General features: G+C 32.2%; 1 protein-coding gene across 6 annotated transcripts in view; it reads right to left on the reverse strand.

The window, feature by feature from the left end:
- Positions 1-17,903, reverse strand: part of Fbxw7 (F-box and WD repeat domain containing 7) — a 190,628-nt gene that overhangs the window by 48,176 nt on the left and 124,549 nt on the right. The window contains exon 2 of one of the 6 annotated variants that reach the window (XM_047566555.1): positions 8,264-8,441. The exons of the other annotated variants lie outside the window; for them this stretch is intronic. Within the exon in view, the coding sequence (XP_047422511.1) occupies positions 8,264-8,441 (178 nt within the window). The remainder of the gene's footprint in view (positions 1-8,263; positions 8,442-17,903) is intronic. 6 annotated transcript variants of the gene reach the window in all.

Raw genomic sequence — 17,903 nt, forward strand, 5'->3', positions numbered from 1 at the left:
GAAGCACACCCAATACTAAAACAAAAAATGCCTAGAAAGCATGGTTATCAGTAATTAGGTACTGAGATTATAATAAACTGTGGGAGGAAATGAGAATACATACTTAAATCCCAGGACTACATGGCAAAAGTTAACCCTTAAAACATCTAGAAACCATCTGTTTACTCAGTAAGTCTTCATTCCAAATAAGTATGTCACTTATTCCAGATAAGCCACATCACTTACTGGCTGTGGGACCAGTTATTAATCCTTCCTATGTTGCAGATTCCTTATCCGTAAAATAGGGATAATATAATACAACCTGATTCATAAGGGCTATTTCAAAGACGGAAAGTACTGATAGTAGTGCCTCCCCTACAAACCAAATTAGACTCTATTCTATTAACTTAGTGTCATCAAAACATCCGCAATAGCAAGAGTATTTTCTGTCTCCTTAAACTAGAATCTAAGCTCCATGAGGACATGACTTTTGTCTCTCTAGTTTGGTTAAGTACACAGGTTCTAGAAAAATTCTCAATTCTATTCCAGGTACTCAGTATTTTTTGGCTGACATTAATATAACAAATCAACGACAAGATACAAGTGAATAGTTTGCAGCAATGTAATAACTGTGAAAAGCAAGATATGGCAATGATATATATTCCCTCTAACACTCCTATGAGAATCTGGTTACCAAACATCTTCTTGCTTTGAATCAAAGTTACAGAGAAGCCTTTCCTAAACCATTTGCACATTGAGACCTGGGTGCCCTCTTCTCCTCCCATAATACTTTGTAAATGTCCATATCTTCCACATTCCAGTGGGATATATTTCTGTGAAACAGGAGCTTAGGAAGAAACATTTTTGTTTTTTCAAAAATTATAAAATGGCTGGGTACAGTGGTGCACGTCTGTAATTCCAGTGGCTCAGGAAGCTGAGGCAGGAGGATCACAAGTTCAAAGTCAGTCTCAGCAACTTAGCAAGACCCTATCTCAAAGTGAAAAATAAAAAGGGCTGGGGATGTGGCTCGGTGGTTAAGTCGCTCTGGGTTCAATCCCTGCTACCAAAAAAAAAAAATAATAAAATTATATTACAAAATAAAAAAAGATCAGATAGCCTACTCAAATCACTTTCTGGATCTGTTCCTACCACCACTTTATTCTTCCTTCTCTTCAAAGTGCTGTAATTTTTTTCTTTTTCAGAATTTGATGACATTTTTCTAGCCACTGTAGATTCTCAAAAATATCTCCTAAATGACTATACCATAGTATGTTTCTCCCTCATTTCCAAAATTGGTAAGTAGTAATTACTTTTAAAATTAAGTGTCAAACTGTATCTGAGTTTAGTTAAATTTAGAAAATGAAATATTCAAAATCACAGCTGCACAGTCATTTAAAAACATTTAGTAAACAAAAACATGCCATATTCTTATAGTACAAAAACCCCTTAAAGAATTTTCCAAGTTTTAACAGATACTTCAATGAATGAGTTATACAAATATTTGTATGTTCTCCTGCATATCACTTGAGAGCACAAAGAGATAATAAAGATAACTTCTGAATTCTAAGGGTTTATAACCTGAGCATACAAAAATATCTATACGAAGTTGTCATATAACAACACTGAGGAGTCCGAATATGCCTAAGCGCCACAGATACAGGCAACAAGTACAGTCTATTTCACCACAACGGTTGAGGACAACCCTGGCTGAAGTCAGTGTCAGGAGGAAGGTTTCGGCAGAGAGGCAGGCTATACCAACTGTGAAGACATGGGAAGGACGTGCAGAGCCAGAGGCATGAATGTAACTGGTAGACTCTAAATACACTAGTATAGGGAAGAGGAGCATGATACTAGCTTACAAAAGTCTTATATTTCTGTATGTTTAGATATCCACATATTTTTACTTGGCTAAGCATTCCATGAAATAGATGTTGAGTTTCATGCAATCCCTTTTAGGCACAAGACATTTTAGAAGAGCGAACTTGCTAAAACTCACTTTAAATGAAGATTAATGATGGCTAGACTAGAATTTTTAAAAATTAAAAAGGTTAACCTGGACTGTGGCTAATTGACAAAGCTATGACAGAAATGTCAGACCAAGTAATAGTGCTAAATAAGAAAGAGGCAAGTATTTCTGGCAGCTGTGCCTGCTAGCATGATAAGTACTCTTATAGTTGAGATTATTAATAGCAATATACTCTGAGAAAAGCTGCTATTTGTACTGTAAACTTATCTCACTAAAATTCAGAAACGTAAAAGTACAATCTATAATGTGACAAAAATTGAGACAAGGTATAAGAAGACTAAAAGGGAAAAATAATATGCAGAATCAATAATCAATTATAAAATAATACACAAGGGTCATTTTATTTAGATTAAAAATATACATCTCAGCTTTAAAACCATGAGAGAAGAAATTTATAGTTGAAAATAATATAGGTGACAAGTCTATGGCAAATATTATTTTCCATAAGAATGAAAATGAAAATCACCATAAACAGATAATTTTTTTCATCTACTTATACATCTACCTCATGAAGACTTAAGTGTAAGGAAAGAGTAACATATAGTTACTTCCTCAAAGTGAAAATAATTCATTTGATGGAAAACCTAGAATAAACATTAAGTACAATGATACAGTATTAACCAAGTGACTCCACAAAATTTTGCTATGGTAGGAATCAATTTGCTTAAAATATGTTTTGTGTTTTAACATTAAAAGGTCCTCACGTGTGTGTTTTTGAATAGGAATATTTTTTCTGGAAAAGAATTTAGCAATACTTATCAGGAATCCAAAGGGATTCCCATCCCTTGACCCAACAATTCCACTGCCAGAAATCTGTGCATAGTGATATTAAAGATTTATACATAAAAATGTTCAGAGCAGCTCAATATCCAAATCAACACCACCAGGAAAATTAAGGTACATTCATATGACAGATTATACACTTTTAAATACCTACAGTCATGGGGAAACACTAACAGTATATTAAAGATGGATTAAAATGTCAATTTAATTTAAAAATCATTAAAATACTTAAAATTACTATTGCAGTTATTTCCTAGTGGTGGAATTACTAGTCATTTTGGAAACTACAAAGAAAAATATTTTTTGGTTTTATATATTAAGCATGTCCTATTTTTATAGAAAGAAGTAAAAGATTAAATACTGAAGGGAAAAAATTCACTATAAAGTCATTTGGAAGGGTAATAACTTCTAAATTTATTTTTATCAATACAGCTTATGAAGGTTCATTTTTTGGAGTATATATAAAATCTTCATATAAATTAAAATTTTATTATAAAATAAATAATTAGAAACATTACTTTCTGAAACAAATCAATACAGTTTAATAATTCTGGCAGACCTTTGCTGAAAAGTCAGTAGTCTACTAAAGGATCAAAACAGATTAAAACTATGTACAAAAGATTTTTCATATAAAATAATAAATTAATTATGTCTCAATGAGGAAATTGAAATTTTGTATATGGTCTTACCTGCTATCAATACTCAACAATGAAGAAAAACCTCCATCCAATGTAGAATGGCTAAGAGAGGTGCTATGTTGTTTTTGCCATTACTGTCAAAAGCACTAATTGAAAATGTGGATGAGAATGGTACTGGTACGATGCCATTTAAAGATGATCTGTTAAGACACCCTGTTTTCAGTTATTTTCTGCCAAATACAAGCCCTAAGGTATCATCCCTCAGCTTACAGAAAGATGTATCATATGCGAGCATAAGGTCTGAACATATCTAATTTTTAAATGGCTAAAATTATAGCCATAATGTGTAGGACAACTTTTTAAAGAAATAACTTGAAAGAAATCACACAAGAAATTCTAAATTTATAAATGGGTTGTGTGATCAAACATTATTTGCAGGTACATTGTTTGAAACTTGGACATTATTTCCCCATAGAAATAATGACAACAGGGGGTTCACAGGCCTACCCTCTAAAATAATATATTAGTAGTGTAAAAGTATTGAAATCATATGAAAAAAATGTAAATAGGTCACAAAACAGTAGAAAGAATGGCTAGTATCTGCAGTATTAGTCCTGAGATTAAATACCACTTTTACTATTTACCATAAAAATTGGGAGTTAACTTGTTTAAACTTCAGTTTTCTCATCTACTGAGTGAGTACAGAGAACACTTAACTTACAGTACTAACAAACACTGAAAGCACTGAAGAATCAAATGAGGCCAGGAGCAGTGGTACAAGCCTTTAAGCCCAGCAGCTCAAGAGGCTGAGGCAGGAGGATTGTCGAGTTCAAAGCCAGTCTCAGCAACTGGCCGAGGCCCTAAGAAACTTAGCAAGACCCTATCTCAAAATAAAGTATAAAAAGGGCTGGGGATGTGGCTTAGTGGTTAAGTGGCCCTGGGTTTAATCCCTAGTACCAAAAATCAAATGATTCAATTTTAAAAAGGCTGAAAAAATGCCTAGAATATGTAGTAGGTTCTCTTGAAATAATAGCAATCATTTATAGAATTATTAAACTAATACTATACATTTTAAAAAGAAATAATAAAAAGCACCATGTTAAGTTTCCAGTGATTAAACACACACAGATAAAATTCTTTATCACATCACTACTAAAGAATCTGAGGAGGGGATGAAGATTTTTTGAAAGAATGAATGGCTTAAAAGTTCCAGCAATCCTATTTTAAAACTTTGCCAGATGCATAAACTCATACATAAGCCAAAGACCCAAGATTTACTGGAGTACCAATGTAATAGTAAAAAACCTATTTTCACTATTTTTCTAAGTCAAGTTTCATCAAACACAAGTCATGCCCATTTGTTTAAGTATAGTCTATAGCTACTTGAGCTATGTGGTTGCAACTTGATAGAACTTTTTATATTTGTAATCACTATAAAACTGTTTGAAACTTCCAGAAATCCCAGTTACATATTTCACTACCACCTGAGTTCCTGGGTTTCAGATACACAAGTCCTTGTCCCACATCCACACCCTACTCTTCCCACCAGAGCTCTACCCCATTTTCTTAGTCTTCCATGTTGCTGATGCCCAAGCTACACAAACCCAAAAATATATGAGGCACTCTAAAAACAATTATCTCTCTACAGTCTAATATAGTCAACCAGGTATATTATAAAGTCCTACAATAAATCAACAATTGAATGTCATGGGAACTCTCTACCAAAACACAAACATTGAAGAATAAATAAAACATTCTAAAAGTTTAAAAGTACTCTAAACTAAAACAAAATGAGTGAAAAAAAAAAAACCAAGATTTAAGCATTAAGTGATTTTTCTGTCAACATATTATTTTTAATTATTTATTTTTAAATTTTTTACAGACTGCATTTTGATTCATTGTACACAAATGGGGTACATCATTTTGTTTCTATGGTTGTACATGATGTAGATTCATAAAATGCATCATCAGTTTTCTGTACTACAAAGAAAAAAAAGTCAGAAAATACAAATTTCCATCAAGATGCATCCTTAATTCAGCCAAGTTTCAAATGTGAAAAACGATGCACATTAGGATTTAAGAAATATAGTATTATCATAATTAAAGGTTTAACAGTTTCAAGGGAAAAATAAAATAACTTTCCAAATATTTTTTGGATTATATGAAACTTTTCTTCCCCCAAAGGATGATCAGATTTTTTAAGTTACAAGTTTCAATCCCAACTTTTTCTGATAGTAAAAATAGTGGTGATACTTAACTTTTTAAACAAGTACTCCATCTGGTATTATGATAAATCTTAGCAAATACAAATAAATTATGAGTACCTCAACACTAAAAAACATTTTAAGGGTGACCAATTACTAGCTATATTGCTATTTATTTACTGTTGTTAGTATTAAAATCAATGTTTATATTTCAGATAATAGCCAGAAAAATATATATAATAATAAATTAAACTACCAGTATTACACTTAATAGTCAAAGTAAACAAATTTCCTGAAAAATTTGAAGAGGTTGAAGTTGTAGTTATGACTACTAATTTTAAGGCTTTTCCACAATATTCAAACTATTATTGCATGTGCACGTAAAACATTAACTGACCATGCAAATATTAACTGCCTCCGAACTTATGATGGATAGAGGGATAATACCATGTTTTTCAAATTAGATCAAGACTACATATAGTCTTATAGGTACTAACTATACATTCCATTCAGCTCACTACTTGTAAGAAAAAAAAGTAGGCTGCAAAATATAGGCAATCTGCTTTGTGTACTTTGTTGTCAAAATGCATAGTAATCTGCTTGAAAGAAGCTAAATATATCTAATGTTAGGCACAAATAAGCTTATGTATCACATCAAGTCTTTTTTAAATCTCTGATATAGAAAAATACTTTAAAAATGCATATCATAAACTTTACCAAGGGAAAGTTAGTAAATTATGTAACAGAAAATGTAAATGAACTTAAAGTTAACTAAATTAACCAGTTGTAAAAAGGAGTGAGGATATAGTTTCATAATCCCTCTAATACTTCTGGTAGTGTCAATGAGTTATGCAATAGGAAACTATTGGCAGGCAGGCAAATATTAAACATTTTAATTTTGCTTTTTAAATATCTTTTAAAACTTTTTAGAAACTTTTTAGGAGGAATTTTATTTTCATATTTAGTTCTATGCTGTTATTACAACAGCAAGATATAATTCAATGTAACACAGTAACCTAGAAAAGCCAAATTGAATAGTGACCCTAGGAAACCCTCAGAGAGAGTGCTGCAGTTCTCTATTAATTTTTCTTATAGAATCTCCTCCTATGCCCTTTACAGGTACTGTCTATTACATGCAAAGAAAAAAGAGGTAGACAGAGGTAGAAGACAAAGGCAGACATAATAATTTCCCACATATTGTACTTAATTTTATTAGAAATATTCAACAAAAATAGAACAAAATTGACTGTTAATATCTTAATTCCTCACATTTTAAATTTATTTGTATTGGTATTTTCTTTCACAGAAGTATTAAAAAATGGCATTAAAGCTGTCAGAGGACTATGTATAAAATGCTTAAATCAGAGCAGTGACCTCACTCAGCAAAAGCTATAAAACTGACGAGGTAAAAGACGACAAAATAAAAACAGCACTTTCTGAAGACACAGTAAAGAAGAAAAGAAACGAGAGGGGTTAAAGTATTATTCATATCCTATTTTCAATATTTAAATTATATTACATTATAATTTCACTCAAAATGTTTTCCAACATGGCTGCTACTTGTTGGAGTTGAAATAGAAACCACTTAAAAAGAACTAAGCTAATTAGAAAATGTATTTTTACAAAGATTATTTAAGTCACACTACATAGAAGAGTCTCTTTACAAGGAGGAAAAATATTTTTCCAGTGTTATGGATTATTCTACTTGTTTACAAGTGTTTCCCCTTTAATATTTAAAAACAGGGATGGAGGGGAGTCAGGATACTAACAGCTTTGATTTTACACACACACACACACACACACACACACACTTAATTCCAAGGAGAGATGTTTTGTGTGTATGTTGGTTTAACGTGTTAAGGAACACAGATATATTTTAGATCTAAAATATTTAGACCTGGTAAATCCCTAGTAAATAACTGAAATCTGAGTAGATATCTAGTATAATAATTGAATACCAACTAACTCAAAATATACCAACAAATTTTAACATTTCAAAGTGTAGTGTGGGGGGGAGAAGTATTCCCCTCTGAAAAATATCCACTAGATCATAACTTAATTATACATGTTTATTAGTTCAGTGTGGTCTGTGTGTATACCATACCATAACTGCTACACGATAGCATGCTATTTTTTCATATAACAGCAAAAAGTAATGTCTCTATAAGTTACTTTTAATATAAGAATCAGCAATTTAAAAATAATCCATTTTAAAGGGCCAAAGAAACCTAAGGCCCTGGAATGCTCTTTAATTGAGCTCAATACTAAATTTCCCAGGTATAAAAAGAATAGCACCAGTGTTTTGTTTTTCATGCAAAAACAAAACACAAATCTGGTTTTTAATATTTGTTAACATTTTTCAAAACTTTTCGTTTCACATTACCAATTTCAAGTAAGTTTACAAGATAATAATCTCATGAAAAATAAATGACAAAAAGGTGGATTAGGTAATCCTGTCTTCTAGGTTCTTTATAAGATTATAAAACTATCATTTATATGTTTTCACTGTTTACACAATACATTGTTCATTTTAGTTAGAAACATCAATTGAAATTTGAAGCATTTCTTCATAAAGGAAGCAGAAGTACGTCATTTAAATAAACATTCATATTTTTCAAACATTTAAGACTTACCCGTCTTCGACAAAAGGGGAGGCCTTGGGCAATGATGCTAATGCTAAAGATCTTCATCACAGTTTGATGTGGTAGAGGCTCTTTTGCACTTTTAAGATCAACAGGAACCAAGCCATGGTTTAGAGTAGCTTTTCCCGGTTTTGACATTTTAAAACTCCTCTTGGTTGATGAATACTCTCTACATGTAATACAGGCACATTACTAAAAACTCTAACCACCAAATTAAAAAAAAAAATATATATATATATATATTTAATAGTAGTTTTAAAAGGCTGAGAACCCAAGGCCTGCTGCTTTTGTCTTTCAACCTTCTCCTACCAAATGTCCTGACCTGTCTGAGGCTTGGTGAAGTGCAAACTATCCTAGAATAGCCAGGAATTATAAACTACTGAAGTGAAAGCTCCTGCTCCTGCCAGTCAAACAGCTGGTGAACCTCCCATACAAAGTCAGTAACATGAATACAACCAAAAGCAGGGCTGTGCTGTGGAGCCCCTTTTAATATTTCTCCAACTAACTAGGTTTTTCCTAGAGAAATTAAGTAGTTATTTTTTAATAAAACAATAAAAACAATAAAACATTGTATCCTCTCTTGGATATCTTATCGAGTCTTCCTTATCCAAATATCAGCATTAATACTTAGGGAATGCTTTGAATTGTTTCAAATTTAAGGAGGAGTTTATGCATGCTAAAAAATATAACACATAAGTGTGTTCTATCTTTGATATACTGCAGTGAGCACTATTTTCAAGTGTTCGTCTTGGGCATGTTCTTTTTCTACATGCCATTCTTTATCTTACACTCACTAACTGTAAAAACACTCTAGCTCTAACTATTAATAATGCTTCAGATTAATCTTCCTACAGACATTTGGTCAATTTCATTTCAATCTCTATGATTTTGAAAAACTCATTGATTTTACTTGAAAGTAAAATAGTCCCATGGTTTATTACAGATATATTAAAAGATTACTTATAAAGCAAACTATGATGGCAAGTAATCACAGTCATATGCCACTTAACAACAGGGATATGCACTAAGAAATGTGCTGTTTCGTGATTCCAACATTGGGTGAACACCACAGGGTGTACTAATACAAACTAAGACAGCTGTGATGTCACTACGTGATAAGTTTTGGGACTACCTCCATACAGGGGGCACTTTATCACTTACTGAAATACCATGCAGTATATGGCTCTACAGTAAAATGGATAGTAAGTAGCTAATCCACTGAAAATCCATAGTGCCTAATTTCTGCAACATAACATGGGCAGCTAAATCTTCCTAAAACACAGAAGAAGAAATGTGGTTTAAAAAAAAAAAAACACACACACACAAAACTATTCCTCAAGACTTTCAGTGGCTCCCCAATGACTACAACAAAGTTTGGAGAAGACAACTCCTCAAATGAGCCCAAATTAATCATTCCCATATTATCTCAAATACTTTCCTAAATTAGCCACTTATGTATTAATTAATCCTTATACTTCCTTCTATATTCAAGTCTATGAACTAGACTGTTAAAAAGATATGAAAAAAGCTCAACATAGGAATATATAAGTCCTAATAGGTAGTAGACAATAAATGTGAACTATCTGTTCACAATGTTCAGTGAATTAGTCGTTCTCTCCTTCTATTTTTTTCCTTCCAATAGCCCGTCATCTCACTTATCTCTCCTCCTCCTTTAATGGAACTTTATTGTGGGAGGTTAGAATATGATGGGGAAAGAATTACAAAGGAGACTAGAAGAAATGGGTGATTTCTTTCTTTCCTTTGGAGAGCTCTATCTTACTGAATATAAAGTGGGTTTCTGGGAAGATACCCATACACAAGAAATAATCCCAGTCCTACCCTGATGCCATGCTATGCTGTTACAGAAGACCTCTCTCTTATATCACAATTTAAAATATAGTTAAAAATGCAAAGTCACTGGCAAAGTTGATAATTTTAGTTATACAAAAGTAAATTTCCCCCAAAGAAGACATACATATGCATGGCCAACAGGCACATGGAAAGATGCTCACCATCACTATTAAGAAAATGCAAATCAAAAACACAATGAGCTATCACTTTGAATCTACTAGAATGCATATTATTTTTATAAAGAAGAAAAAAAACCTGATGGCTAGGAAGTGAGAAATTGGAACCTTTATACATCACTGGAGGAACTGTAAAACGATGCAGCTGCCATGGAAATGGTATGAAAGCTCCTCAAAAAATTAAATACAAAATTATCCAGCATCTCCATTTCTGGACATATATCCAAAAGAATTTAAAACATGGACTTGAATAGATATCTGTACATCCCTGCTGAAAGCAGCATTTTTCACAAAAACTGAAAGGTGGAAGCAACCTCTCCAAACATCAACTGATGAATGGATAAACAAAGTACAATATATACATACAATGGAATATATATTTAGCTTTTAAAAAGAAGGAAACTCTGACCATGTTACAATATGGATGAACCTTGAAGACATTATAATAAGTAAAGTAAGTCAAAAAAAGGATGCATATTGTGTGATTCCACTTACACGAGGTTCTTAGAATAGTACACTCATACAAAGGAAGCAGAGAGTGGTTGCCAGGGCCAGGGGTAAGGGGAACATGGGAGTCAGTGTATAAGTAGTACAGAATTTCAGTGAAGGAAATGAGAAAGTTCTGGAGATGAAAAGTGGTAACAGTCGTACAATATTATGAATGAATTTAATGTCACTGAACTGTACACTTAAACATGGCTAAAATATTAAATTGTATATTATAGGTATTTAACCACAACTACAAAGTATCTTAAATTTTAGAAGTAAATGACTGCTAATATAATCATCACACACACAAAAAAAATCCCAACAGAGGTCCAGGGTTGGAAGAGAAAGAGATAATATGAAGAAATGGAAATCTATAAATTGATAAGGTAGGGGGAAAAACAAGACTGATATTCAAGACAACTGAGTCTACAGTCCTACCAGACTACTGCTACTTCTCAGAACAGCCTCATTCTAGTGTCAGCATCTCCTCTGATGTTCACTTCATTTCCTAATATAAAACTATTTTTTTTGGTAATAATATAACCTTGTTTCTCATTTTAAAATTCCCTTTGTTAAAAGTAGTTCCCAAGGAATAATCCTCCTCCTAGTTACTATCACCATCTGCTTTGTTAGTATTACAACATAGTTTCACATAAACTGAGATTTTTTTATTCTCAAAAAATCCTATTAGTTATAATCTTTTAAATCAATTCATTCATCTCCTCCCAAATTCCTTTTTCTGAATCATAAAGATATAAACTATGTGAAAGGCCAATGAGAAAAAAATGCCACTACATTCCATAAGTTTAATATTCATTTTTGTAGAAAAACTAATAAAACAGATCAGCTCTGACTTATCTTTCACTTAATTCACTGAAGATAGATAGCAAACTGAAAGTTATAAATTTTTACTATTATTTTTAAAATCTCTCAAAGAACTTTGAAGTTAAATGTATTTACAGGCATATACTTTAAAGATAACCCAGATCACTATTATCTTTGGAGTCCAATCCTAAGGGAGAAAAAAAAGTTTGGGAAAATTAAAACAAACTTCAATGGTTTCCATTCCCCTGTGTCTTAAGGGGTGAAAATTACTATGAAGTAAAACTAGACATCCCATTTTCAGGAAACTATTTATGATGATAATAGAAACAAAGCAAGAGTAAAAATGAAGACTTTTATACTAGATATCAAGTTTCGGTGAGCACAAAGTGGTGGCATTCTAATTCAACTTTTTTAATTGGTAAATAGCTGCCCTCAACTGGTCAGTAGAGAGCACTGCACTGCAGCAAACAACACTAAATGGAATTCTGCATCTTTGTTTATTTATTTTCTATTTGTTCTTTTTAGTTACAAAAGACAGTAGAGTGTATTTTGACATATTTATATGACATGGAGTACATCATTTTTAAAAGTCATTTTTTAGTGATTGAGCAAAGTGACTACTAACTTTCAAATGTATATACAAGTCTCATATTTTTGGGAGAACTTCAAGTAACAGTACTTCTAAAGTAATGTATGGACATGTGCAAAACAACAAAACTTTAAGGATTTAAATATAGAAGACCCTAGTCGATGGGGAAAATCATAAATGATATATATGAGAGCCCCAACTGCTAATACTTTACAATGCAGATAGTCCCATGGGTCTAAGAAAAGACAGCCTTAGTCTCAATTCTACTTTTAAAAATATTTAAGATACTCTTAATTATAATCACCACTATTAACTCCTGCTTTACTTCCAGACTCTTAAAAACAGACAAGCTCTTTTTAAGATGATATCACAAATAATAAAGCAGCAGTAGCAGGTGGGAGCATGGACTCTGGAGTCAAACTGCCTTAGTGTAAACCCTGGCTCTACCAGAAACGACCTTAAATTAATCCCTTTGTGCCTCAATTTTACCTACATAGTATATACCTCATGACCATGTGCAAGGATTATATGAGTTAGTGCAGGCATACAGTACAATGCCTCACATCTAGTAAGTCCTTTATTATGATTACTACTGCTACTATTATTAGGACCAAAAATCGGAGAGCCAAGCATGGCGGTGCACATATAATCCCAGCAACTCGGGAGGCTGAGGCAAGAAGAACCCAAGTTCAAAGCCAGCCTCAGCAATTTAGTGAGGCCCTCAGCAACACAGCAAGACTCTGTCTCAAAATAAAAAAAATAAAAATAAAAGGGTTGGGGATGTAATTCAGTTGCTAAGTGCACCTGGGTTCAATTCCTGAAATCAGGAAAAAAAAAAAAAATCACATGGAGCTTTGTCAATTACATATCGATTTCTAAAATAACTAGGAAAGAAAGCAGGGATTCTAAAATCCATCCAAAATAACTTTGGAGTATATTTTAAAACAATATCATCACTTTCAGAAATATTTCTATTAATTCTTTCAATAATTTCAACTAAGAAATGAAGCTATAATATCTTAACTGTGGTATCTTGGCATTTTAAGAGGCCAGCTCAACAATACCATTCAAGAAGAGTTCAAAACTAGGAAGCTCTGTTTCTGAGAACGTCTCTATATAAGGTAATTTATTTTGCCCATGCATCACTTTCTGATCTGTCTTCTAAAAGTCTGCATAGGCAAAAAACTACCATATATGAATGTTACATATAACAAAGGATCATATGTATGGTATTCAGATCCAGATTCACTTACTCTAATTCTTTTTTGTTTGTTTGTTTTGTTTTGTTTTGTTTTGGTATCAGGAATTGAACCCAGAGGTATTTAACTATTGAACCACATCCCCAGTCTTTTTAAAAAAATTTTTTTTTCTTGCAAAGTTGCTGAGGCTGGCATTGATTCTTCTGCCTCAGTCTTCCAAGTCACTGGGATTACAGGTGTGCAGTGTGCCTGGCTCCATTTCTCTTTTAACATCAAAAACGCTGTTTTGGCAATTTATTCTAGACTTCCACGGTTGTCTTCTTCTTCTTTCATTCAGTATTACACAGAAGGCTAGAATTCAACTGCTCCCAACCAAAGACCACAGCATGAGAGATGCAAAAACATTTTTCCATTTTTCAGAAATTATTCTTGAATCAGTTAAAACAAATCACTTGGAAGACCTAAGTTTACCCTCAAGCACAAATGATATTTGTTTTGTTTTTGAGACAGGGTCTTGTTAGCTAACCCAGACTCAGTTCAAGTGATCCTCCCACCTCAGCCAGCAGAGTAGCTAGAACTACAGTCATGTGCCATCACATCCAGCTGGAGGAACAAATGATTTTATATCAATAGTTTTCAGAGTCTCACCTCAAAACCTTTGACAGGGAGAATACTCACATAAGTCCCCTTACCTCAATGTTCTTCACTGATTCTGTGAATTGAAGCATCAAGACTTTCATAGAAACAGAATATTTCAGATGCCAAAAAATTACACTACTACTAAATGAAAATAAATCAGAATCAAATTCTTCTAATAGAGAACATGGTATTAGCAAGCATTCTCAATTATTTAGAGATATAGAATAAGATTACTTTTCTGTGCTGAACCAGTTTTCAGTCTTTCCTAGCACCTTGCAATTCACATATGAAAATGCAGCAACAAAAGGAAAACAATCATAAATCAAGAAATTAAGTTCTCTGTTTAACGATAAATGACCCATCAAGCTTGTGCTAGCAATACCTGTAGATGAAATCCAACAAGCAATATACCATTACTTCAACTGCAGAGAAATAAATACAATTAATTAGGTTTTTGTGAAAGAAAAATTTAAATTTATGGTATTGTCTTTAAATTTTTAACAGTCATAACAAGCATAAATCAAGTGAACAAAACATTTTATAAAAATTAAGATCATTTAAAAATGATTCCTAAAAAACATCTAAAGATCTTTACATGTTCAAAGTCTCAATAATAAACATTACAACTTTCAATTATGATGTTATTGAGACATCACGTTTATATAAACATTTAAAGGATCACAATATATTATTTTGCTTTTCTGCTGATTTTATCTGGAAACCAAGGGCAGCCCCTAACTACTTAAGAGAAATAAGCTTGGTTCTGAAACAGCATATACATATATGCTTCACAAAATACAAGCATTCTATGTATATGTACATAAATGTATATGTACATAAATGTATATGCAATGTTTTCAAAATAAAAATGTTAGACCACCAGGATACATCAAGTATTCCAACTGTACTACATCAAGTATTCCAACTGTCCAGTGTACACACAAGATCTGATTACTCGACATTTATAATGTCCGGAGATGCCCAATTATTTCTAAGTAACTAGCTGCAAATCAGTTATAAATTAAAATAAAATAGAGAAAATAAACTCAAGTTAAAAAATGACCAGCTTAAAGCTGTCAAAAAACCAATCCATAACACACCAAAACCTCTAAGATTTAAAAAAACCAATAACTACTTATATATTTACTTGGATATTTATTAACTAACTTACAACCAAATTATCCTTTGACTAAACTATTGTTTGTCAGCAACCAACTTCCAGCCCAATTACCTGGAGTTTATAACCCAGGTAAACTCACCAACGCACAAAGAATACTGGGTGCATTTTAAATTTAGTTCCTGCTCTACCATTAACTGGAAACCTTAGGCAAGGCCCTCATTTCAGACTTCAGATTTCTACAGTGAGGAGCCTGGGCCAGATGACTAAAAGTTCCTTACAGTTTCAAGAGTATATTAGACTCTCATAGTATCAGGTATGTACACAGTCTTCTTGTAATGTGTTGTCAACTTGATGATCATTTCTTTATTACAATTGAGTGAATAGTACAGTTAGTCTTACAAACTTCATTCAAATAAAATTCAATGCTTTGATTCATTTGTGTATATCTTCTAAAAAGAGGCATCATGCATGTGTTATCAATCTATGTGTTTGTGTTGTATACTGAGAAAAAAATTAGTGGAAGAAATTTATAGGCATGATAATTTAAAAACATGATCAACAGCTTTTCTGATTCCACATTATACTACAGTAATTTGTATATTTTTATTTTCTCTCCCACTTACCACAGTAATATAAACAGTGACAAAGTATATTTGATTTTTTTTAATAAGCAAACTTCAGATTTTATTCCTATATTTATGGATAAGAACTTTAGCTGTTAACTTTAAAATGATACTTTTTCTCATTCTTTCATTAGGCATTTAAAGAAATATTTCAGATAAAACAAAAATTTAACTATCAGATTAAATTTTGTAAGTATTTCAGACATTCCTAGCATGAAGTCTTCAATGACTATAACATAATTCACCTCATGATTAACTTTAATTCTTACAGTCTGCCTTGGGTCACCCCAGTTGCTAAACTGGCCTTACACAGCTGCTCAACAAGAATTTAGCTGATGATTATTATAGTTATACCTTTAAGACAACTATGGCAAAAATGACATAGTAATTAATGGTATTTTAGACATGCAAAAACCTCTTGTGATGATGGAGTAAGTGGTCTAAAGCAACTTAATTTTTCACAATTCTCAAAATGTAAGTGTAAGATAAAAACTTCTTTAATATTAGTTTTTTAAGGTTCATCATTTAAATTACTTTTATGAACAAGCCAAAACAAAGAAATAGTTCATTAATCTTTCAGTTAAAGTAAATATTACTTATTGCCTTGTGTGGTGGCACACGCCTGAAATTCCAGTGGCTCAGGAGGCTTAGGCAGGGGGATCGAAAGTCAGTCTCAGCAAATTAGTGAGGCCCTAATCAACTTAACAAGACACTGTCTCAAAATTTTTTAAAAATTTAAAAAGGACTGGGAATGTGGCTCTGGGTTCAATCTCTGATACAAACAAATAAATATTACTTGTTAATTATTCATATCCCCTGTAAAAATTCTAAAGATGATTACAGGTCAGTAAGTCATATATAAGGACATAATAGTAGTACCTCTTTTAAGATTTATCAATAAGTTAAAAGTAAGTAATACAGGGGATTTTGTGGTACAGCTTTAAAAAAATGAAACTAAAACTAAGCTATAATTCAGGAAGCTCACCAAATTGACATTCAACACATTATAAGGATTTTTCGTATGAAAAATAAAAATCTAAATTTATTAAAATGTAAACTGACAGCACTGACAATTTAAGAAAGTAACATGGTAAAGGAGATAACCATTTCCTACACTGTTGAGTTTCTGATGCAATTATAAATACAAACCAATTATTTTGAGCAAGACATAGTACAATTTATTTTCACCAAAATACCATGAAAGCACATAAGATTTATTAATATTCATTAAAAGTACCTCATAGAATTTAAGTATAGGATTACTTTAAATACAGAAAATACTTTTAGAATAAAGGTATAGAAAATACACATTTAAGGCCTCATTCCTGGATGGGCTGACAGGTGATACCACTGGCCTCTGACACTGTTGAAATTATATACAAAATACATTGATAAACATCAACCTTAATGTTATAAGCTGAAGTTTAATCTTCATTCTCTCCAGTAAATAAAACACTAACTGGTTCAAGAAAGATTAAAAATGAACAAACAAAAACTCAATTCCTGTAATTCTGGAGAATGCCTGAAATAGAAAGATTTGGGGATGAAAAAGAAGTTGTCTAGGGATACCAAGAGACTATCAGGGATTAACAGGAGATATAATGGAAGCATGCAGCTGCAAAAGGCTTAGAAAATACTTGTCTCATTTCAGATTGGGACAATGATAAGAGGGAGTTTTAAACACTTGCAGAGTTCCCAGTAGTTGTGTTCAATTTCATTTAATCATCATCACGAGACAAGTATCATTATCTTAAATAGACCAACTAAGGCTCACAAAGGTTTAAAATTTTGTCCAAGGTAACACAGCTGTCAGGCAATTGCATTGAGACTTTAATCCCAGTAGGTCTAATTCCTAAACTCATTCTTTGCAACAGAATATATGTTATAGAGAAAGTTCAGTACTAACCTAGTAAAAAGGAAGCTGTGAAATTTCCTAACTAGATGTGTGGAGACTTGTTTCTGTTTTGGATATGTAAATCTGCCAGATAGCTAAGCTGTAGATAATTGAAAGAAAGCATTGCAGAAGACATTTGTATATTATATATAGAATCTGTCTTAAGATGCCTAATTTTTATGAAGTCCAAATGGGGAGAAAAACAGGAATAAAAACAAAAATATTA

This window comes from Sciurus carolinensis, chromosome 10 (assembly GCF_902686445.1).
Source record: "Sciurus carolinensis chromosome 10, mSciCar1.2, whole genome shotgun sequence".
In the NCBI taxonomy this organism is placed as follows: domain Eukaryota; kingdom Metazoa; phylum Chordata; class Mammalia; order Rodentia; family Sciuridae; genus Sciurus; species Sciurus carolinensis.